This window comes from Cupressus sempervirens, chromosome 6, assembly GCF_028749045.1.
Source record: "Cupressus sempervirens isolate cs-2001-9-10 chromosome 6, ASM2874904v1, whole genome shotgun sequence".
Lineage (NCBI taxonomy): Eukaryota > Viridiplantae > Streptophyta > Pinopsida > Cupressales > Cupressaceae > Cupressus > Cupressus sempervirens.
Window position 1 is genome coordinate 310,118,211 of NC_143123.1, and position 26,575 is coordinate 310,144,785.

General features: G+C 33.1%; 1 protein-coding gene across 1 annotated transcript in view; it reads right to left on the minus strand.

Annotated features, from left to right (window-relative positions):
- LOC149552436 (putative 12-oxophytodienoate reductase 11) overlaps window positions 1-14,390 on the minus strand; it is a 37,937-nt gene extending 23,547 nt beyond the window's left edge. Inside the window, exon 1 of the mRNA XM_089790202.1 lies at window positions 14,193-14,390. Within this exon, the coding sequence (XP_089646328.1) occupies window positions 14,193-14,390 (198 nt within the window). The remainder of the gene's footprint in view (window positions 1-14,192) is intronic.
- Window positions 14,391-26,575: the final 12,185 nt, after the last annotated feature.

Here is a 26,575-nt window from a genome sequence, read left to right on the forward strand (position 1 = left end):
TTTGTGCCAGTGGTTACCAGGATCAATGAGGTATCATGATGTTGTTTCATGATTACCTCGAGATGTGTGCAAAGATTGCACTGTGTACTATTACCACATTACACAAGACTAGGTTCCTATACTAGTGGTTAGTCATGTCTATGACTGTGTTCTCTTATGTGTTTTAAGTACCTTTTATATGGTGTTTAAACAACCATTATTAAATGCTTAAATTATTAGAAATTGATTGTCTATGTTGGATTCATTGGTTTTGTGTTGCAAATATTTACCTTGTTATATTCTGATCTGAGAGATATTTGTTACTCATGTTATGTTTTACATTTGAGATGACCTGAGGGTCAAGTATTATACTTGATTCCAGTATCATAGGTGTTAGACTACTATGTTGTTTAGTTGATCATATTGCATGATGATGCCATTTTGAGATGACAAAGTGTTTTATGATGATATCTGGTTATTTGGTACTTGGACATATTTCTAATTATGTTATGCGATGGATTTAATGCTATGGTTATTTACTTCATTCCTATGTTGTTATGCTTTATGCGAATGTGAGTGATGTAAATAGATCATTTTAGTATAATTAAATAAATGGTTAAATTAGGTGATTTAATACATTTATTGCTTCCACTATGTTGTTATATGCAATTGCACTTGATCGTGTTGTTTAGTGTGTAGGATTTATAACCTTGGCAGTGGCACATGAGATTAGTGATTCAGCTATTCATATTTTACCAATGTCGTCTCTATATGGTTGACATATCCTTATTTTAATTGTTTAATGAATCCTTTTCGTGATTATTAAATTCGAACTCATTTGCATTATGTGATTAGACTAGTGAGTGTGTCTGTCAATTTAGAGGTTAACATTGTCGCGAAGGTTGTAAGGAAATTCTATGATTTTTGGGTTTTCGGGTTTTATTTTATTTTATTTTAAATTTCTAGTAGCTTGGCAGCTTTTTCATAGATGAATTCGTATTTCTAGGAATAGCCTATTTTGTTTGGGTTGATTCAGGGTTTAACTAGGTTGGTTGGTTAATTGCCCTAATTGATTATTCACTCAAAAAGTGAATAAGTATCCAAAAAGGAATTTAATTCCTCACTTCCCACTTTTCAATTAGAAAGTTGGATAGTAAAACCCAAAATCCTCTTCATGAGGAATCATTGTCTTGTTCGTTGTGGGAGCTACGAGTGTCGAATTGTCATGAGATCAAGCTCGTTAGATGTTTGCATGCCACCCAGTTTTTTTAGGTTTTCTTGGCATGATGTTGGTCGTGGACTTGGATTATCTATAGGATGTCAATCAAACCATTTTTTCACTTTTATGTTTGCATTGGGATGTGTGTCACATCTATACTCCTGACGTCATGTTTGGTTGAGTGATTTTATACTTGTTGTTATGGTTTCTTTTGGACCTTTGTTCTTGTTTCATGGATAGTAGGATTTGTGTAGAATCCATACTCCTGAATTGAGGCCAGTTAAATGAATTCGTGATGTTTAGCCTTGTTGCATCATTGGGATTCATGTAGGATCCATACTCTTGGATTGAAGCTAATTGAATGATTTCATGATGTATGGTTTTATTGTTCATTAGAATTCATGTAGAATCTGTCCTCCTGAGTCTATTTTTGATTGAGTGATATTTTTTCTTGTGTTCGCATCCAGTCCTTGTTTTATCATCTATGTGATGGTGGTGCACCAAATACGAGTATGTGTGTGTAGATTTTTTGAGTGACTTGCAAGGCCCGATCTTCCATGGACTTAATGGAAGTTATGATCATTTGGGGTCAGGTTAGGAATTTGCATGCCTATGGGCACTCATCATTAGATGAGCATAGGTAGGGTAGGGTAGCATATGGAGGGGGGTTCTTTTCTGCAACCCAGTGTCTATTTCTCGAGGATTGGCGCATAGAAGTTTTAATCAAGTGATAACTAAATAAAATGTGTGAGTGGTAATAAAACTTAAGATAATAAAATGTGTGTGCAGGGCCCTTCGTTGAGGAGTTGAAATGCACAATCTAAGCTTGGGCTTGTCAATACAAAGTGACTCTTCATGATGTCAGCCCCTACTTAGTAGCTCATTGAGTGTCTGACCAAGACATGTAGTTTATGCATTGTCTATGTTCTTAGTTCCAGTCATCATATTGTCTGACGTGTGTGTTAGCCATGGACATTGTACTTTATGTGTGTTTGTGATTGGATAATTATCTCCATCAGCAGGGGGAGTGGGCCTACGGGTTCCACATCGTTGGGAGGTGTAGCTACCTATACCACTGCTAGGGACCACTGTACAAAGATGGTCATTTGTCCCAGTATGACCATTGTTCTATATTTTTATTTGATGCTTCGAGTTCCAAAGTATGCTTTCTTCTAATTTATGCTTTCATTGGAATGCTTTGATATCATGTTTAGATGATACTATTTTATTAGAAGCATTCCTATATTATGATGTTTAGCATATGATTAGATGATGTGAATTGCTTTGTTGGCATATCTATTGTTTATTGGTTTAGCATGTTAGATTTCCTTATTCTTATGTTGTAGCACATTTTAGTAGTGAAGTCCTCATAAGATAACATTGATGATCTGGTCGATGGTTTGGGATGTTACACGCATGGGATGACTAGGATCCACAATGGTCTTATGATGCTATTAACGGCTGGGAGGAACCGCATACTTAGTTTGGTTGTTCAGTTATTGCAGTGTTATTTATGTGCATTGTGATGTTGCTTTTTTACACTACGATGTTGCTTTCAATACGTTCTTTTTACTGCTATGGTTTAGATGGATATATGTTTCTCTTTCTGGTTCTTGGCATCTTTTTGTTTATGCACTCAAGTGTTCATTCCTCGATCTACATGGATCTAGTACTCCCAGTGTGGTGGTTTTTTTTCTCATTTCATCCTTTGTTTTTACCCTTAAAGTAATTCTTTCTTTCTCTGGGTGACCATGCATTAGCATTGGCTGATACTTTAAAGTATCACATGTCCAAAGGAGAAGAATCATGAAATAATGAAAAATATTGCATGCCCTTGTAAACTCTATCATGTGACACTATGTTGTATCACATGCCTCTTGGGGAAAGGTCATACCATACTAGTAAAGTATATCATACCTTCTTGAGAAGTGTCACCCAAACCCTGATTGTATCGCATGCCTTCATTAGAAAGGTCATACGATACTGGAAAGTATCATACTTTGTTGTTTTAAAGTATCGCCTGGGTTTTGGAAAAAACCAATATGCACGAACAGCAGGCACTTTTCAATTTGTTCAAAAATTTTTTTGAGGTGGTTTGAATACCCTTTAAGGTGTTCTTGAATACCTTGGGATTTCATTTTGAATTCGATATGTTTCATATTTTGAATCGTTTACATTCTTATATGATTTGTTGTTTTGTTTGGTAGTGGTATTTGGAGATTCGTTGGTTGCTCGGATTGTTGGTGTAGTCTTTTGTTGTGATCTTTGTGATCCCTGTATGATGTTGTCATGTGCACTCACACTGGTTAAAAAAAATCTTGGCTTGAATTAAATCCTTGTTCCAAGGATCTCCGCGCAATGCTTTACAAGTTGTGTTTGTTATCGGAGAACTCGAGGAACCAAACTAAGGAGAGTTAACTCCTGCTCTATTTCTTTATTTTTTCTATGGTTGCTAGTTTCTACTTTCCCCGAGGGGCATATTTGTTGTTAATTATTGGACTTGTTTTATGCCCAAAGCTACTTATTGTGCTAGTTATATGTATAATTCTAACAATATTGTAGTTAGTACTTGTAGTAAGTTTAAGTATATAAACATGTTAGTTTGGGGCTTTTTGATATTAAGGAAGGGGGTGGGGGGGGGGAGGGGAGTTGATCACATAGTACTGATTTTCGGTTGTTCTTCAACCTTGTTTTTCTCTTTTGGGTTAACCCTCATTTTGGTTGCTTTTAATTATCAAAACTTATTTTTTACAAAATCCTCCACAACTTGACAAGAGAACTCTGCATTGCTTTATGTTACTAAATAAGTGCACATTTTTAAATTATTTCCTAATTTATTCTCCAACATCAACATAAATTTTTCTTACATTAAAATGGTCTTCATACATTTAAAATGAATAAGAATTACAAATAGGAATGATCTTTAAGAAAACCTTGCATTGGCATCTTCGCATATTGATTTTATATTATTATTAATTTAGAATTATATATGTTTTAATGGTTACTAATTTTATCTTTATAACCTTAATTTTTTATATTATTTTCCAACATTTAATTTTATTCAATCAAATGTCAACAATATTAAATGCTTGAATAACACCATTTTCCATGAAACCATAATTAGTTGCTCCTGCATACCTATTTGTTATAAATTCCTCTACAACTTGACAAGAGAACTTCACATTACCCTATTTGTTACTGAATAAGTGCCCAGTTGTAATGTCCCCATTTTAGCAGTTGACCAAGTGTGTGCGTGTTAGCCTTGTTCTACATGGTCCCGAGGGCTAACGAAGGGTTTAATGGGATCTTGGAGTGTTTTGGCCTAGTCATTTCCAGTTTGGGCCAAAACGAAGTTGATTTACTTAGTTTCAGGCATACTTACTATTTTTAGTAAGTCGGCAGGACACAGTGCAGGTCAATTTTGGTGATTGGACTCGATACTCCTCGGTGAGAGCTTTCCGATGAGCTATCACTCACATTATTCGGAGTCCGATTGCTAATACATTTTAATGCCTGAAGTTTTATTAAAGTAACGTCTAATTTAATTGTAAAATATTAAAGTGTTACTTTAATATATATTTTATGGTGATGTGTACCCAAGGGAGACATAAGGGGTATTTTAATATATGTTTTATATTACACATCTTTTATCCCACATTGCCCATATGAGTTGAGGGGACCCGTGGGAATAGAATAAAAGGAAGCATTTGTGGCTTCATTAGACAGGTTGAATATGAGAAGAAATTGGTGTGTGAGTTGCAGCTTTGTTTTCGGCATTTGAGGACGTCTATCCTCTCTTGTAACATTCTAGACATCATTCCCTTAGGGTTTGGCCTTTGGAATTCTTTCTTATTGGCTTCATTATCAGGCAGTTAGTTGCATTTTCGGCTACAGGCAGATTTGATATTTTGCTCATATCTTCTTCACTACTTGTCCGACGCTTATGCCGCTTGGAGGGAATGGTATTATGAAGGTAGTGGACTGATTGGAGGACAAAGTATTGTAGCAGCAAGTTCGTAAGCATGGGCTGGAGTATTATGACAATATTGCTGAAGTAATTAGTGAGTTGATAAATCTGCTATGTATTTGATTTTATGAATTCTGAAAATAACATTTTATTAGCAGCAGTTCATTTCCACTTTGCATATCATTGTAGTTGCTTTCTTGTTTATGTTGTATGATACCAATTCCATGCACGAAACACAACAAACAATAAATGTTTGATTTTCGGAATTATAAGGGGTTTAAAACATTAAACGGAGAAATAAGAAGTTGAATGCAAACTGTTTGACATAATTCCTTTCAGCAATTTGGTTTAGTTTTTTGGGACATCCAGGGGTGCCCATTACACCAGTTCAAATTATGTCCCAATCAATTCCCCGGGACCAACACAAAACTATCTTTAAAATTAAAATAGTCTTCGCATGTTGAAAATCAACAAGATTTAAAAATAGGATTGATCTTGAAGAAAAACTTGCATAAAGGTATCTTCACATATTTATATTTATATTATTATTTCTCAAATTTCTACATCACAACATTTATAAGATGGTCTTATCTAAAATAAATGGAAAGCCAACACTCAAGTTTCAGGATAGGATTTTTTGTAATATAGGCACTTCTTGAATAAGATCCAAGGAACATTGAAATATTGTGTATGGTCCATTGTATTCTTAAATGATTGAATCATTTGGAATATACAAAGGCATTAGACATTTCCCTTCTTTAGAGGTTTTCAATCTCTAATTATTTGTTATGCTGTAAATTTTTAGATATTTCTCCTCTTTAGTGATTTTGTTATGTTGTAATTTTTCATAGATCTCTCATCTAGTAAGCCTTTTTGTAGTGTTGAAAATTTATCTTGAATGTTAATGAAAATTCTCATATTTGAAATTTACACATGCAACATTCTCTTCTCAATATTGTTCTAAAACTCATACATTATTTATTCAAATACTTCTACTCACAATACAATGTGAATATATGGTTGAGATTGACAAGATAGACAAGCGTGACAACATTGAGCTCAAGAGACAACAAATGAGAGAAAGAAGTAGAGCATATTATACATAACATAAAGAAGAAATATGAGCATGTAGGAAAATCAAACAACAACAAAAACCAATATGGGAATATGGTCATCAAACAAAAGAAAGCCTAGTAAACATATTCACTTACAACCCCAAGTTTATATTCCTTATAATACCTAGCTTTTCTGATAGATGTATTCGAATTTAGGTTTTGTGTCCTTGTAAAACCTAGTTCTTGTGGTTATCTTGTTGACATTTGAGAGGATTTTGGTTTTTTTGTATGGGGTTTTGGGTCCCCTCAAAACCTATGTTTACCTTAATCTAAAACAACCCTAATTTTGAAATGGTACAACAAAGATTTTGACAAAGATTAGATGTGTTTAGTTCTCTATGAACATGCATCATTTACAAAGAATCATATAGCCAGGAATGTCTTTCCACTCAAGAAGCTCAACAACGACACTCATGAGATGCCAAAGTGAAAAAACTACACAATGGTTCTCAAAAGTATTTAATATTGATCCAAGTGAGCAACCCACTATTTTGGCAAGGTTGACACAAGTAGAAGAAATGCTTATAACTAAGGTCAACCCAATCTTACATACCACAGGGAAATATAAGTATCAAGACCATACATTTAGTTTTCCTCAATCTGAAAACAACATAACAAAAGAGATCCCACACAAAATTCAAGATTTAGACATCCTGATAGTTCATAAGTTTGATAGAAAGGGACATTAAGTAGGAATCATGTCAAAGAGGCATTAGAATATAAAATAAAAAATGATCTGTTATATCGAGATGTAGTTATAAATAGTTACCATCTAGCACAAATTTATGAAAAGAGAAATAATGTGTCAAATATATTTAACAAAATTGGAACTGTAGATGGCATAACACATGATATAATATAAGGAGAGAGTGATGAAGATACCATAAATGTTACCTTGACGAACACTTTGTCCTTTGTATCTACTCTACAGCATAAGAAATGTAAACCAAATGTTATAAAATAGATGTTGAACCTGGCAAACCATAACCATGTCTACAAGATCTTCATATCAAATTTTTGGAGGCCATATTATGAAATGTCAAAGACTTTTCATATTTTTTAAAGCAAGTATTATTGTACTTGATAGAGCATTGCAAGGAAGATTCATTCACTAATGACTCACTAATGATGTGAGGATTAACCCTTCAAATTCATTCCAAGAAATATCTAGATATTCCAATCACTTGAAAATCTCCAATGCACTTAGAATGCTACCTATGAAAATATTTTAGATTTACCTCTTTTGAATCATCATTCTTGGATAGTTTGTGTCTAGTAGACATAGGTGTTCCAGCTAGTTTAGAATCTTCCATTACAAAGGTCTTCAATATTTCCTTGATATATTTTGACTGCATAACGTAAATGTCATCCTTCATTTGATGAACTTGCAAACCAACAAAGAACTTTATCTCTCTAAACATTAACATTTCAAATTCTTTCGTCATTTCTTCAGAGAATGATTTACATATGTCATCATGACCTGTGAATAATATATCATCCACAAATATTTATGCTAACAAGATCTTATTTTGTGGTCCTTCTTTAATATACAAGCTATTGTTATCATTGGTTCTCTGAAAACCAATTTTTACCAGATATCCATGTAGCCTTTCATACCATGCTCTAGGAGCTTGTTTCAGACCATACAAAGCTTTGTGTAACTTAGAGACCATGTCTCTTTTATTTGGATCAATGAAACCTTCAGGCTAATCAATGTAAACTTCTTCATCTAGAATTCCATTCAAGAAAGCTGATTTTACACCCTTTTGATACACTTTGAATCCTTTGAATGCATCATATGCAAGTAGTGTTTTGAACCCTTCAAGTCTAGCAACAGAAGCAAATGTTTCTCCATAGTCTATAACTTCTTCTTGAGCATATCCTTTGCACACTAGTCTTGCCTTATTCCTTGATAGTTTTCCATTTTCATTCAATTTGTTTATAAATACCCACTTTGTTCCAATTACATTTTTGTCCTTGGGTCTAGGAACAGGAGTCCAAGTATTGTTCTTTTCAATTTTCTCAATCTCTTCATCCATTGCCTCTATCCAACTTTCATTATTCAATGCATCTTTAACAATTCTAGGTTCAAATTCAGTAAGCAGACATGTATCTTTTAGTTTGTTCCTTGTCATTGTGTCTTCTATCTAATCTCTAATTATTTTTTCAAGTGCATGATGCCTTCCGACATATCTAGCAAGTTTAGGTTCATTTCTTCTAGATTCTAGACTTGTTTCACTCAATTCACCAAGCTCAAAGGTTTTGTGAAACTCTATACTCTTCTCTATTTCTCCTATATGAGACTCAATTCCCACAATCTGTGACTAAGTTTCCTCTTTCTAGGACTCAGTTCGAACTGTCTCCAACTCAAGTTGCTCTAGTTACAACTCAAGTTGAACTGCGGACTTAGGTGACGTGGGTGGTGTTGATTGATAGAGTGATGCTAATTGTTGCTGCCCAATCACATTTGTTTGTACCCTTGGTAAAGTATTAGGCTCAAAGTAAACAATATTTGTCTAGTCTTCACATTCCTTACTGCTTTGCTCTTTACTCTTTTCTGCAAACTCATCAATTTTTACATGTATACTTTCTATAATTTTGTGAGTAGCAAGATCCAACCATTTATATGTTTTACTCTTGTTGGAATAGCCTACAAATATGCCTTCATAAATCTTTGCATCAAATTTTCCTTTCCTTGTCTCTTCCAAGATATAACAGTTGCTTCCAAATACTTTGAAATAACAGACATTAGGTTTATAGCCATACCATAATTCATAAGGTGTATGATCTGTACCTTTCTTTAGTTGAACTCAGTTCAAGGTATGAATTGTTGTGCTAATTGTTTGTTTCCATTATTTGGATGCAACATTTTTCTCTATCATTAGTGTTCTTGCACAATCCATGATGGGTATATTCCTTCTTTCTACTATGTCATTCTGCTAATGTGTACTAGGTGCAAATACTTGTTTTTTGATTCCTCATTCATTGCATAATTCATTGAATTCATTAGAGATGAATTCTCCTCCTCTATCTTACCTTAGACATTTTAAATTATTCCCTATTTCTTTTTCAACTCTAGCCAGATACCACTTGAACTTTTGAAAATCTTCAAATTTATCCTTCAAGTACATTACTATCATCATCCTAGAATAATCATCAACAAAAAAAATAAAATATTTATCTCCATTGTAGCTTTCTATGCCTATTGGTCCACAAAGATTTATATGAACTAGTTCCAAAACTTCTTCAGTGTTGTAATTCTTACTTTTGAAGCTAGTTTTACCCATCTTTCCAATCTGACATTGTTTGCACATGGTCATTTAAGGTTGCTTCAAATTTGGAATACCTCTTACTCTTTTATTCTTACTTATAGTAACCAAATTGTCAAAGTTTACATGACACATTCTTTTATTCCATAGCCAAATTTCCTCTACTTGTGCCAAAAAGCATGAACTTTTAGTGAGATCTAGATTGAATAGATTACCTTTTGTCTAATCACCAGTTCCAACTAGGTTTACTTTACCATCCAGAAGCCTGGCCTTCACATTCATGAATTCTACCTTGTATCCAATGTTGTTCAGTTGTGCCACACTTAGAAGATTGTGTCTCAATCCTTCAACCTAGTAAGCATTGTCACATTTGAGTTCATCGGTCAATGTAATGAATCCTTTTCCCTTCACATAATGTGGTTCATTGTTCCAAATTTAACACTTCCACCATCATAGTGTTTCAAGTGTTCAAACTTAGTTTTATCACCAGTCATGTGATGTAAACAACCACTATCTATTACACATGTGTCATTCTTGCTAATATGAGAAATAAGTGTCAACTTTTCATTATCCTCATCATCTAACTCATCTTTAATAGCAATATATATCATTTCATCTTCATCATCATTGTCAGAATCTTTAGTAATATAACAAGATTTCTTACCTTTGTCTTTGTAGCTTTTGAAATCTTTATTTCCTTTGAACTTGTTGAATTTCCTATCATTTTTTCTTTCCTTATTTGGACACCTTGTAGCAATGTGACCAACTTCTTCACAAGAAAAATAAATCAATGGAATTTTGCCTTTATATTTACCTTTTCATTTTGGTAACCTTCTTGCAAGAAGGGCTTTGATAGCTTTAAGGTCATCATTTGATTCTTTTTCTTCACTAACAAACTATTTGTATTTTGAGTTTCCCGAGTAAAAGCACAAACCTGTGTCACCTTTTATAAAGAAAGGAGATATCAGAATGTGACGGTTCAACATTAATGACAAAAAAAATGGTATTTGTGTTTAGAATTTAAAGATGATGTAAACTGATGAAATGTGTAGAATTGGATGAATTTTATGCCTATATTGTTTATAATTATTTTCAGTAAGAATTTATTCATTTTCTTTTATTTTGAAATCCCTTTTTAAATTGTAAAAAATATAGGGTGTAGTTCCCATCAAACAAGTATATGCAAATCATCTATTTTTGTTCTCATTTGAAAATATCATATAGATGAGATGTATAGATAGGGAACCAAAAAGAAATAGTTATTTTTTATGTTTATTTTTTTTTGTTATAAGTACTCAAGCTCGACCTTATCAGAATCCAACAATTTTTTCCTCCTGTCAAAAATTCCCTAACAAATTTACACCTTGAAAAAAAATTACATATTCATGAAGAGGACTCTCTCCTCTAGAGATAAATATAATTTTTTAATTTTTTTGATATCATCTACTATTTTTTTTTCCTTTTTTGAGGGAGCATCTTTTGAAATGTTCAAATATTGACTCATAATACTTTTAAATTATAACATATTATAACTAATCAAAGCACTCAAAAATTTACATAATGATGATGTTAAAACTGGGATCTATAAAAGGCTATTTTTAGTTTTTGAAAAAAATTGAGTTTTGATAGAGAAATGAAATTTGACCAAAATAGGTTTTGGTATCCTAAATGGTGACACAGATTTGTGCTTTTACCCTCCTCCCTTTCTACCAAGAGTTAGTTTGGCTTTGAATGCTAATTCTATGTTTTGAGATCTAGGAAGATAGTTATCAAAGTTATCCAACTCAAAAGTTGTTAACATTCCCACTAGTGCATCCAAAATTATATTATTTTTGGGATCACATCTAATCTCTTGAATAGTTGAAACTCTCATTGCATAAATAGGAAGAAGACTTCTTAATACCTTGTTGACTATTGTCACATCATTGATTTTTCCTACTACGGCTCTAATTGCACTCATACTTGCTTTGATTCTTTTGTTGTATTTGGAAATGTTTTCATCTTCTTTCATTCTCATCTGATCGAATTGGCCTCTTAGACTTTTTTCTTTGGCTCTCATCACATTGTCATCTCCTCCATAGATCTTTCACGGCCTGTTCCACATTTCATGAGCAGTAGGACAATCTTTGACTTCATCGAATTCAAAATAATTAAGAGTAGAATCAATGTTAATCATCATTGTGTTGTAATATTTTTAATCTACCATTTGATCCACAGTCAAAGGATCAAGAGTTGTCACACACTAATTCTCCAAGAAGCTTAGGCATGTATCTCCAATGGTTCCCAAATGCAGCTTCATGAGTTCCTGTCATGCTTTGAAGTTGTTTCTATTCAACTTAGGAATCTCTCTTCTATAAGAGGCCTTGATCTTTAGCTTAGGCCCTTGAAACCTTTTCTGCAAGCACCAATAGCTCTGATACTAATTGTTGAAAATATAAGTGGAGTAACTGAGAGGAGAGGGGGGTGAATCAGTTACCACTAAACAATTTCAAATCCCTTAGATGTCAATACAAACTTCTTATGAACTCAAATTCTTGCACAACTTGGTTAGAACTAGATATTCACTGTAACTTTGTTAAAAAAGCAATCTTGAGATATTAATGTGTGTTAACCCTTAGTAACTTAGTTGTATAAAGATAAAGTAGTAAGAAAATAACATGAACACATAAGACACCAAGATTTAACATGGAAACCCAATTTGGGAAAACTACCAATGCAACTAGTTATAATTTTTCTCTCTTCTAAAGTGAGCCCTATTAGGAGCCAACCCTATTAAAGGTTACAAAACACACTGTTAGGTGTGACCTTGTTAAAGGATTTGAATCACCCTATTAGGAGTAGCCTTATTAGAGTTCTTAAGACACTTCAATCTAGAAATGCCACCTTGTTAGAGGATTTACAAAATGATTATTAAGTCAACTCTATTAAGAGATTTCTTCACTGCTACAATTGTTAGAGAGTAACAATGATTGACCTAATTAATGAAGCAATCGATTTGTAGATTTAGATCATTGTTCTGGCTTATCCCCTGGATCCTTCCTGATTAGAATATTCTTTGCATTTCTTTGGATGTTTTGCTCTTAATCAGATGTCTATCTTTATTCACATTTGGTCTTCTTCCACAACTTCCATATTTCAATCCACAACTTGACCTTTCATATATATGAAACCCAATGTCAAGTCGGCTTGAATACCTTTACAAATAAATAATTAACATCCACTAAGTCGACTTACATAAACAAAATTATTTTATTGTAGGTTGCCTAATACTGAAACTAGGTTACTCGGTTACCACTAAGTTCCTTGGTAACCAACTTGACTCAGCTTGCACTAAACCTCTTTGGTAACTGACCTGACTTGGTTAACACTTGAATCCTTCAATGACAGTGTAATGTCCCCATTTTGGGACATTTATATATTTTCCCATTTTCATCCGTACAACATGATAATCTTCCTTTCTGATGATTTTGATAATCTTCTATCTATTCTCAGATTGCGGATCATTCCTCCTTTCCTTTTATATTTTTCCTTACTTGTGATTTTCAGCCTATTTGATGTGATCATGAAACCCTCCTTTTTATTGTGCCCCTGCTAGAATCAGATTGACGGCCTTCTTATAGCTTGTAATTTGAAAGGATTGCACCCATTCATGTATGATAGGACGCATCTCCTACCAATCATCCTTCATGTTCTCTCCATCAAATGTATGATAAGGTTTAGTTTATAAATGTTTATTGAATTATATTTAAATGTGTATTAATGATAATATAAATTTATATTATCATCAAATGATTGAATAGATTATAAATATTTATCTTTTGTGAATAACCAATGATAGCATATATATATTTATTTTAATTATATAATTTTATTCAATACAGATTAAATGTGTTTTATAATCGTAGTTTATGTATATTGAATAATAGCTATATTTTATAGTGTATATGTTATCTTTAAAATATGTTATATAATATTGTATGTATTTATAACATATTCAAATATATGTTGTTATAAATATAATACCATATTGTATTATTGTTTATATTAATTCTTGTATCATTAATATATATTATATTGATTAGTCTATTAATCAATTTATTATAATTATCATTAGTTATTAATATCATATATATTCAAATGTGAATATATTATAATCTTCTTTGGTTTCATAATGTAATTATAATATTTATTATTATCTATTCATTATTATTCTTAATTATTATCATTGTATAATATGTTATTCAAATATTCATATATCCTTAAATTTGGGCTCATGATATACCGACCTAGCTTGGTTCACACTTGATCACTAAACTTGGCTTCTTCTAAACTTTTTCTCACCTGATACTAGAGTCTTATGAGCTCAATTACTACTGGCAGTGCTCAGTTAGAGTGTAACATTTGTGTAACATCAATGACAATATACAATTGAATAATTGTTTTCAACACCTCTAACTCAAATTATTCTTCCAATTCACCAATCCAATCAATCAAGCCTTCAGGATTCAAAGTACCTAAGAAATTAGAAACATCCATCTTGTGCTTTAGCTTCAACTAAGATCTAGATCTACCCAAATAACGAGCCCTATATTCCATAGGTCTGTCCATGCAATCAGTTATGTCTTGCCACTAGATCCAGCAACCTTAAAGTCTCTAGGAGCTTCCCCATATCCATCTTCAATACCCACATTCCTCAGCACACCAACGATATCTCTCATGATCTCATTCTTCATCATCTCTATCTCAAATCTGAAATTTGATCTAATCTTCTCTGGAATTATTGCTTCCACAATATCAATGAGATATTCAATCACCCTAAGGTCCAATATTCTCAGAGGCATCTTCCAAGATCTTCGTAAACCCAAACAAAAAATCATCTAGGTCAAAAATTCACTCTAATACCACTTAATGCAGTGCAAGGTCGGAGAATTCCCAAAGGAGGTGTCCTAGCCCCTAGCAAATAACAACACAATAGAATATAAACAATAACACAAAGATTAAGATTCACAACAATGTCAACTCTTTATAATAAACTCATAAGATTTTCATCCAACATGTCTAGATGTAAAGCCTTCTAGGTTATGGCCAAATATAAAGTAATTACAATAGTAATTTTGCAAGACCTCGCAAAATCCAACCACTAGCAAGCCTAGATCCGTAGTCTAGTAGAGAACTCCAAGAAGAATATAAATGTGTGCTTACAAGCCACCAAGCAACCTTGTTATTTCCTAAGCCCACACTTAGCTACTAGTTATGCTCAAACTTTTCTCCTCTTAGCTACTCATCTTCTCCATGTTGAAAATGACCATGACTCTAGACTCCACAAGAATCTCTACTTATACTAAACCAAGTCACAATTCGGCCTAGCAAGTTACATTAATTAAAGACACCCACATTTAATATACCCATCAAGCCACAAGTCATCTTGCAATAGACATTAGATACATGACACAAATTAAATACTTAGGGTAGGCCCCAAGTTTGCAAAGCATAACTAACTGATATGACAACATAAGAGTGCATGCACTTAGACATAGGTCCACATGCAAACCAACTATCCAAATCCAAGAGTGCACACACCAACTCCCTCAGATCAAATCTCATGAATACAATCTCCAAAGTTTGCCAGTAAATTAGGATCACACAACCAACAGTCGCCAAAATGGCTCTAACTCCAAGATAGTAACTGCAAACTCTATGTGTACTTAGGACAAGGTTACCCAATATGCATCAAACACATCCCCAACCATGCAAACCATAACTCTACAAATCTAAATCTGAAGCCCTTGCATATAAGATTGTTGACTTCCCTAAGATGCTCCTGCATCAATATATATGCTTAACAATAGTAAACTATAACACTAATGAACACTTATTAGAGCATGGTAATTTAAATTCGCATCTAAAAATGTTTGCAATTCAATGTTCCTTGATGGTGATTTTACATAATTTATAATGGATATAGAAATCTGTGAGCATGTGGAACTTGTAGATGAGAGAAAACCAAGACTTTACTAGCCATTTCTACATAAATTCACAATTCAGGCATGTACTCAGACAAATAGAGAAGTGAATCCTTTAATAGTATTTCAACTTCTATGTACTTTGCAAATCTAATACAATATTAATTAGGATTAAATCTACTGGTATTTTATTTATATTAGAAAATAAAATATTCAATTAAATTTGAAAATTAAGTGAACTATTTGGTAAGGATGTAAAATGATGAAAAAATAAGATATCCATTTATTTTTGTTTTGGTATTGTACAAAGAAATAAACAACCATATAATTCTTCTAGAAGAGTAGCATTGCTCTAATTTTTACTATAAGAAATTTCTATAATATAAACAATGATCTAATTCATTCATTCCTTCATTATGTGCATAAAAAATACAAATAAGAAATAATTTATATGCTTAAGTTTAAACACATAAAGGATCAATGTCTACCAAAATTGCTTTGTCTTCATCTACCAATTTTAAAAAGGACCTAATCCACATTCCAAACATTGAGCATAGAGGAAGGAAAATAGGCATTAAGCTTTCTTTTGTTTAATGATTGGAATTTGTAAATTAAAAGAAATGGAGGATCTTGCAAGTTTTCTTTTGTTCTAGGATTGAAAGTTGTAAACTAAAAGGAAGGGACACTTTTAAAAGTTCCAATATATCAACATTTGTATCAAGGCCATAGGAGATGGATTTTCTTTGTTGCTAGTTTTCAAGCTAAACTAATTCATTGAAAACATTTGATTGAAAGTAAAATAATAGTTTATAAAGTTGGATAAGTAACATACTATTACTTTATTTTTCTTTGCCTTATTTATGTTATTAAAAATTGAGATTTAAATGATTTGATCTATTTAATAGTTAGAAAATGAATAAAACATTTTTAGATTATTTTGAATTAAAAACAAAGTAGAAGCTAACTTTCTTGGATATTAGTTTTTTGTATTGATATGAGAACTAATATAAGAATATTTATATTAAGTTTTTTTCTTTTCTTTTAAAGATACAGTAGAAGAGGCAATTGGTGAATAAGTATGGTAAGAGAACAAGATGAAATATTGTTACAAGAGAGTAAATTGAATGTGTTTGTCAACCATTCCCAACTTATACTTCTCAATTTTATAAGATGATATTGTGTGTGTGCACGCGCGCGCATGCACGAGAGAGAGAGGGGGGGGGGGGGGGGGGGGGGGGGGTTGGGTTTAGAGTGAGTAAGATGAATAATAGAAAGAGAGGGGAGAGAAAGAGAGGTGAGAATATCAATAAAGATAAAAATAGTGAGGCGCAAAAAAATTGAATTGACTGTCTCTGTGTGTGTGTGTGAGAGAGAGAGAGAGAGAGAGAGAGAAAGGGAGCAGGAGGGAGAGAAAAAGGAAGAGAAGAAAGGAAAGTGGGGAGGTGAAGATATCAAATGATAGAGATGATGAGATAAAGATATAGATAATTGTAATGAGATATAAGGAGAGAGTGAGGGGGTTCAAGGGAGATTGAGTAAGATGAATAATATAAGGAAAAAAGGGGTAGAGACATAACAATATTTATAGTGGTAAAAATAGATAGGGAAACATAATGGATCATAGGAAGATAAATAGAAAAAAAAAAGGGAAGACAGAGAATTGATGATAAAGATATATGAGATGGGTAAAAGGACAAACCTATTTCACCTTTTATAAAGAAAAAGGATGACAGCAAGCAAAATGTTCAAATTTACCAACATAAAAGAATTTGAAGATGATATAAATAGATGAAATGTGTAAAATTGGATAAAGTTTATGCATTCAATTTTTAATTTTTGTTTGAGTAAATATTTTTGCATTTTTAAATTTTCGAAGTCCTTTTTAAATTGCAAAAAATACAAGGTATAGTTCTTGCCAAACAAATATATGCAAAAAAAAAAATTGGCTCAAATTTCAAAGTATGTTATAGATGACATGTATATCTACTACAGACAAAAAAAAAGAAATTTTGGTTTTTGATGTATATTTTATTTGTTATGAGTACTCAAAATTGAGCTTATTAGAAACCAGTGGTTTTTTTTGCCTTCAAAATCTCGCTATCAAATCTACACCTTATTGGAAAAATATCACACACTTTTAAAAATGAATCTCACCTCTAGTGCTAAATATAAATCTTAGATTTTTTCGATATGATTTACTATTTTATTTTTTTGAACTAGCAGCTTCTAGAATGTTAAAATATCTAGCTTCATTATTTTGAAATAATACTATAACTAATCAAAACACTATGGAATTTGTATGATAATGATTTTGAATCTCAGATCTATAAATGAGTATTTTTTAGGTTTTGAAGAAAGTTGAGTTTTTTTTTTTTGGAGAAACAAAATTTGGCCGAAATAGGTTTTCATGTCCTAAAAGGTGACACAAATCTTTACTTTTACCCATATAGGTACATTGGAGCAAATAGTACAATGAGGGTTAAGATAAAATAGAGAGCGAGAGGGAGAAATGAGGGTCTATGTTTGTGAATAAAAGAGATATAAAGATTAGGGTAGGGAAGTTGATATGAAGAGTTTATAAATAACTATTTTAGAGCATTATCAAAATTATACAAGACTGTCACCTCAACCCTTGTACCCTTCAAAGGTGGAAGTGCTAGTATATATAATTCAGGAGATATACTTAGTCTCATTAAAGTTCTTTTTTTCATATTTTTAACTATTTTGTGAGGGATGTTCCTGGTCTCTCTTTAATATCCATTGTCACTTAGTGGATTATATTTATACTTTTTTGTCATTACTTGGTTTACTCCACGTGCAAATTGGCCACCTTTCTTGCACTTTGATGCCAGCTATAAGATCTAGCCATTAACATTCTTTGCTTTATTCATTGTCAGTCATATGCTCTTTGACCAATTCTTTGCCACCTTGCACTATGTTTGTACACATTTTTGTTTCCAATTAATACTTGGCATTGTTTTATCTTAGCATCAATATTCCTTTTATTATATTTTTATAATAATAGTTTTAAGCAAAGATTTAGTTTAACTTTAGAAATTAATCTTACGTTTAGAAATTCCATTATACTTAAGTTTTTATTAGAAAATGTTTTTTTTTCAATAATTTAAGTTACAAGTCTATACTAGTTTTTTAACATTTCATTAGTTTGTGTTAATAACAAAGTTTTTGTGTTATAATAATGTTTAATCTCTATTTTTAACATTTTAACATTGTTTCTACCTAAAGGGAAGATTTATTTCAAGTCATTCAATTTCTCTTTTGTGTCATCTTGTAAGTTCCTGAAAATGAGATGTTTCACTTGAAATAAATATTTTATTTTAGTGGCCTATATAACTTGTAATTATTATATAATGTATCTTCAAATGAGTAAATTAAGTTCTTCAAATTACAATAAAATCTAATATTATTTTTAGTGCATATGTATTGTTTTATAAACTCTCTTTTTCTCAAACAACCTTCTTTTTCTCGAAAGAAAGGATCTATTTATTTCAAATCATTTAGTTTTTTAATTTTTTTGATCTTAGAAACAAAGGTAGGCGCAAAATGGGGGGGGTCTTTCTTAGCTCCTTAGGTCATAATTTTGTGTTCTTCGTTTTTGAGACTGTATCAATTTGATCAAGCCTTAAGGTCTGGCATTGAATTTATTTACAAAAAGCATCGTCATTGTTAATCTTAACTTGTAATTTGTTCAAGTATTATAATTTATCATATTATATTTTCTTTGGTAGGACTATTATTGATTGCTTTAATTAGCATGAATTGCTATCAATTCTTGTATATATGTATGTAAATAAATCAGTATGTATATGCTCTCTCTCTCTCTCTCTCTCTCTCTCTCTCTCTCTCTCTCTCTCTCTCTCTCTCTCTCTCTCTCTCTCTCTCTCTGTGTGTGTGTGTGTGTGTGTGTGTGTGTACGTGCTTGCGTGCGTGTGAGTGTGCGTGTGTCTATGGTTGTGTCTATGTGTTTGTGCTTGTGTGCGTGCATGGTTTTGAAATCATATCTTTCTATGCACCTTGTTACATCTTTTCGTAATTATGTAAGCTAATCTTTTGGTAATTGTGTAAGCTACCCAATTTTCAAGGTTAACTATTGATTACTCACTGGTTCTTTTTTATTCCTAGTTACCTTATTTTTTGTAGGTACCTATGGAGTCTGCCTCAATCCCAAATATTAGGTTACACAAGTACTTTTGTGGAGTTTATATCCCTTTCCTTATTGTACCTTGGTTCATTTCACTTATATATTTACAAGGCAATACTTATTATTTATCTATAACCCTTAGGAGAATGCATTATCTAGCATATGTTACTAATATTTCTTTCATTTGCAATTATCAATTTTCTCATTTTCTCACAATGTGAGTTAAAATTGTGTTCTTGATTGCTTATTGTTTATGGTACATGAGTATAGTTGTGCTTGTTAATCTCATTGAATGTTTTCCTATGTTCTACTATATTATGGATTATTCTCTATCCCATCTCTTTGCCTCTTACTAATGTGATTATAAGTTGGTGTGCTTCATTGCTTAGATTGTGTGTCATGCAGGTTGTGAATTGTGCATCCTCTAATTTGTAGTGAGATGGATTATTAGTGGATTGTCTATATCCACATGATTGATGCAGTGTTGCTGCAAACTTCATTAATTGGCCTTGTTTGTGGTTATTTGTGCATTAGTATGTTAATTTTGAAATGTGAGAATTGGATAATATCTATGGTACCTAGAACATATGGTTTTATCTTAATAACATACTAGTTTAATTGCACTTTTATGAAAGATTATAAATTCCTTTCTGAACATTGATTTTAAAGTTCCCATAATTTCTTTAAAGATGAATTATTTATGATGGACATTATGAGTTTATTTTTAGAGGTTATATTGATTTATATCTAGAGTAGATCCCAATAATAGGTAATCTACGTGTGGATATTATTATTTTCTCTCTTTGTTGATTTAGGTGGCATATTATGGAATATTGAAAAGAGACCATTCACTTCTCTTGGTTCTATCATCTATTGTACCACTTGTACCCATACATCCAAACAAACCTTATGGTTAAAAAAACTAAAAGTGAAGACTTTGATTTAGCTCAAGATGATGTCAAACAAATTCCTCATTTGAACTATAAAGTTGAATACCAAGCTGCAGATATTGTACTATGACATTTCCTATCAAAATTTTAGGGTAGATGCCCATTGATGTAAACTCTGCAAGTAAAGATTAAGGGTCAAGGGATTAGAAAACTAATCTTTCCTTGAATGTATTATATAGAGGGATATTCCAAGAATCCTTACAACTTGTTTTTTCTCTTGTGCAATTGTGAGGAAAAGTCATATTATTTAATTTCTTAAATAAGGAAATTACTTAATCCTCCTTAAGAGGATGTTGACACTTGACACTCACATTCTCCAATACATTACAAATGGATGTTAACGTAAATGACTCTCTCTCTCTCTCTCTCTCTCTCTCTCTCTCTCTCTCTCTCTCTCTCTCTCTCTCTCTCTCTCTCTCTCTCTCTATCTCTCTCTCTCTCTCACGCACGCACGCACGCACACATTGGTGTGTCTCCTTGTTGACTCTTTTAGTGCATGCCAGTATATTACGATTTTCTCGTAGTAACATTTCTTCATCATCTAGCTCTCTTGGAATTTGTTATTTCATTATTAAATATAAGGAAAAAATACATTTTCCATGTCTTCCATGTCACATCCTAGTATGAACATAACTCATGATGCCATGTCACACTAAATGATAAAATATCATGAGCGAAAAAAGAAAAAAAAAAATCCTTAGACATTGAATAATAAATACAACATAAGAAATAGTTAAGGACCTTAATTCCCAATGATATTAACCTCAATACAAACCAGATATGACCTTCACACCAAAAGCAAGATACTCATGAGAATCCCTAAAAATAAATGCTAGAAGGTTGAAGTCTCTATTATTCCAACTTGGACTTCAAATGATAATTAGAGGACCTTTAAAAATTATTTTGTCAAGAGAATCAAAATTTAGCACCTCAATTTAACAAGCTTGATTATGAGAGAGGGGCTTTGTAAGATACCACATTGAAATCTCTAAAAGTGACACCTTTAAGATGCCTTTATTGTTGATGGCAATTTAACTAGCTCTCATTTTCACCATTGGTATGTTCCCCTCCTCTACCACCAACAACCTTTAAAGGAAGCATTCGCAAACATCCCTCAACAACCAAAAGAGCCTAAACAATGAATGTTTGGTCTCTACAATGAATTTTACATTGGTGTGTACATTGCAAGGAGAAAAGTTCCCTCATCTTCATCTCTAGGTTCGATGTTGAAGATATTTCTAATTTAGGCATTGAAACATGCTCTCTAAAACAGAGGATTTTGTGCTAAAAAAAACTACAATTGCTTACAATGAAAAAAGAAAGGTAGGAAGTGGCTATGCAGCCAACTATTTTAACCAACTTTGACCATTTTTTAATATTTCATAATGAAATTAAAAATTTAAAACAATCCCAGTGTTATTTTTTATTTATTTTGTAATCACTATTAAATGGTGAAATCGCCAGTTGCATAGCCACTTATAGAAAGCTATGGTTACAACAAATCCCAAACATTATAAAGGAAAAATAATATATTATGGAGGTATACAAAATTGTTTTTCCTATTTGTAGTAAGAATTGACACGAGCAATTTACTATGGCAAATGTTACCCATTTTTGCCACTAATTACAAATCAAATTCCATAGCATAAATGAGTGAGTGGATAAACAACCTATGTGATGATGAAGGGAAGTAGAACATCCCCTAGATGTGATTTCTTCATTAGCATAACTCTGAATTTATTTCTTACAATAATGAAAGGGTTACTATAAAAAAAATATTTTTGAAAACTTAGAACTATCAGGCAAACAAAGTAGGACGGTTGAAAAAGTATTTTAACAAATAGTTCAACCCTTTAAAAGAGAAAGGCTCAACTTTAGTTGCACCAATCACAATTATTACATTTAAAACATGTAGACGGACAATTCCTAAGGAATGAGATAAAAGAACTTGTCTCTACTACAATAAAGGGATGGTGAAAACTAAATGTCACATCATTTTTTAGTGTGCAATATATGAGGATATTTATACACAATATGAGAACAATTTGAAGGTAAGTCTAAATGAGCTATTTGAAGAGGCGAGACTTCTCTAAATAGCTTGCTTCACGATCAAGATCCACATCAAATGAGCTAATAATGAAAAAAACTTGAAAATACTTTAAAATAATACCCTTGAGCTTATAAATTGATGATCTTATAAACATCATTAGAGCTCGTTCTCATTTTCTCCACAAAAGATATATGAAAAGGAAATACTAGTCATTGTTAGCAATATGATTGTCTACATACCTTCTTAACATTTGCATCCTCACCTCAACTTTTATTTATAATGATTTTTCTACCCTACATGCAATGAAGGATGGAACAATTTAGCTCTTATGCTTCAAACTTCCTTATTAAGCCGATAGGCTCTTTGTGAGAGCTTTGCTTCCAAATTTTATTTTTATGTCAAAAATTTTGTAGGACTTCTCCATTTTATGATTTTTCAATGCACAAAAATCATTTTCCTTTTCTTTGATGTTAAAAAATAATCAATATTTAAAAATTTCCCAAATTTTTGTTCATTTTACATTTATAAGTCTGTCACTATTTTTATAAAATATTTAGAGGAAATGTGTTCTTTTAACTAAAATTAGGTTGTCATGTCATATGCATGGATCAAAGTGTTAATGTTTTTTATTAAGGAAAACAGGTTTTGAAGGGTGCTTGAAACCCTGTACAAAGCTTAGGATTTTCAATAAGCACAGAACCAAAGATGGAACCGATTACCCTCCAGGAAAGGAGGTAACCATGGTGACAAAACCTATCACCAACAAAAAGGAGCCAAAGAATCCAACAATGGGCTCCATCACCTAAACCCAGGCACAGTAAGGGAGCTCACGATTTTCCCTTTGATTTAGAGACTCCCTTGCCCAACCTAAGAATCATATCTAGTGGAGGAATAGAAGGCTTAGATTTCTTTCTTTTTACTGCAATCCATCCCTCCACCACTCTTGATGCCTCACCAAGGTAGTCCCTAGAAGAAGTAGAGAGGAGGCCAAAGGAAGCAGATGCACCCGATAGATCAATCTCCCTAGGAGAAATCGAAGAAGACAGGCCCCCACCAGGACCAGGGAAAGCAGCCAAGTCAAAGACAAGAGAAGGGACAAGATCCAGACCCGAAGGCCAGACATCCACAGCATCCAATGTCCCTGAAGAAGCAACAACCGGAGAACAAGCCACTGGGGAAGAGCCATCCTCAAGATCGAACTTGTGCACCGTATAGTGCTCGGAGGAGACCCCATGCCACCAAGGAGGACGCCTCGGCTTGTTCTTCATAGATAAGCAACAAGCAGCCAAGTGACCTGTCAAATGACACTTCCTGCAACAAAAGGGGATACCTTCGTAATCCAGTCTCAAAGTCCAGGATCCTCGTGAAGAGGCCAAGCAGATATGCTAAAGGAGGCCCTTTGAGACATCTAGCTCAACAAGAATGTGTGCACATGTCGAATGGAGAATATCAAAAGTAGCTAAGTCCACAAACAAAAAAATTCCAATAGCATTCCCCATAGATTCCAAAACAAAGTCGGGTCAAAGATGCATAGGAGATTTGGAAGCCTAACCCAAATAGGAACCTTGTTGAAGGACTCCATCAGCAGGTCAAAGTCCATATGCCACAGTTTGGCCATGAGAGGGAAACGACCTTGCCATGACAAAGAACCAGACAAAATAGACTTTTGGTCTGTAGCAATTGCAAACTTGACAATGTAGAATCCTTTAGCAATCGGGAAGATCTGAACGCCATTGTCTAAGAGTGGTTCCCAATGCTCAGAGATCCATGCATGAAGAACATAAAGAGAGGGCCAAAAACCTCGGAATCGAAAAATAGTAGCTAGGGCAGAGAACTCCTTTGCCTTAGAAAAAATTTCATTATCAATATTTTGGTCTAAAACAACCCTAGCAGGGCTGGAGACACTCATCGAAGAGGCCTCTTGGGAATGAGAAGGCCCGAAATAGAGACCCACAGGAGGAGTAGTGTTGTGCAACCCAACCTCAAAAGTAGCCACATCAGCATAAGAGGAAGCCCAACCTCATGGACCAACAGATGAGGTCAAAACAGGGGAACCTATAGTCGCACTGGGTGGGGCTAAAGCAACCTAAACATGAACACCATCAGGAGAAGGCACAGAACTGGCTCTAGCCACAGCAGTAACAGGGATGGAGGGAGAACTGACGCCGCCAGGAGAGGACGCGAGGGAAGCCCTACCCCCCCCCCCCACAATGGCATCATCCGTCATAACAGGCCCCAAAGGCAGCGGAGGAAAATCTGCAGCATCAAGCACAGAGGTAGAAATAGGAAAATCCACAAAGCGCGCAAGGAGGTTTGGAAAATTACGGGAGCGGGAAGCCATAGCACAACAGTGAAAATCATCAAAGTGTTAATGTTATTGTAGATGCTTAAAATGGTTGGATATCTTTTTGGATAAATATTTTGCAACATGCTGAAGTCTGTGTTAGATGGGATTTTTCTTGTCGATTTGATAGTTCAGTTTTAATTTATCAAATCTTTAGAAAGATGTTTTAGTAACAAGAGAAAACTAAAATGAAATATAAGATTTTTTATTTGGAAAATATTGTATATTTTTTGTTGATTCTTGTAATATAGCCAAATGCCTTTTTCGTTTTATGTTTCTTGAGAGCATCAGATGAACAAGTTTATTTAATGTCTCTCTTTCATTCTATCGAGGCATTTCCTCTAGAAGATGGATTGAAAAGTGCCACTCATATGTGTTATATTGAAAGAAAACACAAATATATATTGAACTGACTACAACATTCTACAAATTGATAAGTAGGAGATAGCAATGAGTTTGACTCAAAATCACACAGTTAAATCCTAATAGCAATATCACAAGTTCTACAAATTGTTTTTTAGATTAAGTTAAAAGCAGGTTTTGAAGGGTCTTGAAACCCTTTACAACAAAAAGAAAGATAAACCATTAAGCACACCCAGATTTTAAGAGGACCTGAAACTAGCAAAACAACTAAACCAGGTTTTATAGGGACCTGAGACCAACAAATGTGACCAAAAAATCAACCATAAGAACACTGGAACCTGGAAAGTTGACAGATTGGAACAAAGCAACCTAACAAACCTCCCAAACTAGTTTCTAGCAAACCAAAAACTCGGCCAGTTCACCATCACAAAAAACCAATCAGCATAAGGGAGCATAAGATTTTCCTTTTGATTTGAAGTTGTCCTTACGCGACCAAAGGATCATATCTAAAAGGGGAGCAGAAGACTTAGTCTTCTTCCGTTTAACCGCAATCCAATCATCCTCAAACTTCGCTACCTCAGCAACCCAATTCTTAGAAGATGACCCAAGGAATCCAGGGGACACAAAAGCCACATCAAACTCCCTGTGAGAATCAGACAACATATGGTCCCTAGGAGGATCATCCGAAGCAGGGGAAGAGACCAAAGCATCCTCCTTAACCACCGGCGCAGAAAGAACGCAATCCACAGCCACAGCATCCGCAGGAAAGTTCTACAAATTGTTTTGGCTACAATTTTTTTTTAAAAAATTGTCTTAATAATGTTTTGTTGAGATGTCTGAGGACTTGAAGGGGAGCTTTTGTTATGTTAGTTTTGTTTCATGTGTCTTCTTATATGAAAGGCTTTAAAAAATAAGTTAAATTTAATTGATTGGAAATTAATCTAAATAAATAATTTTAATTGGTTGATAACCTTATTCAATGGAATATAGGTAAGGCTTCATAGTAATAAAACATATATCACTTCCATTCTTCTTGAGCATTTTCCTTCACTAAAAAATTCAATTTTTTAATGCAAATGCATTTTATTTTGAATTATATTTTAGGAGGTGTGATTGAACCTTAAGGAGTCTCTTTCAATATTCGGATGAAAAGCTTGGTGAATTATTAAAAAAAAAAAATTTGTTATGGACGTT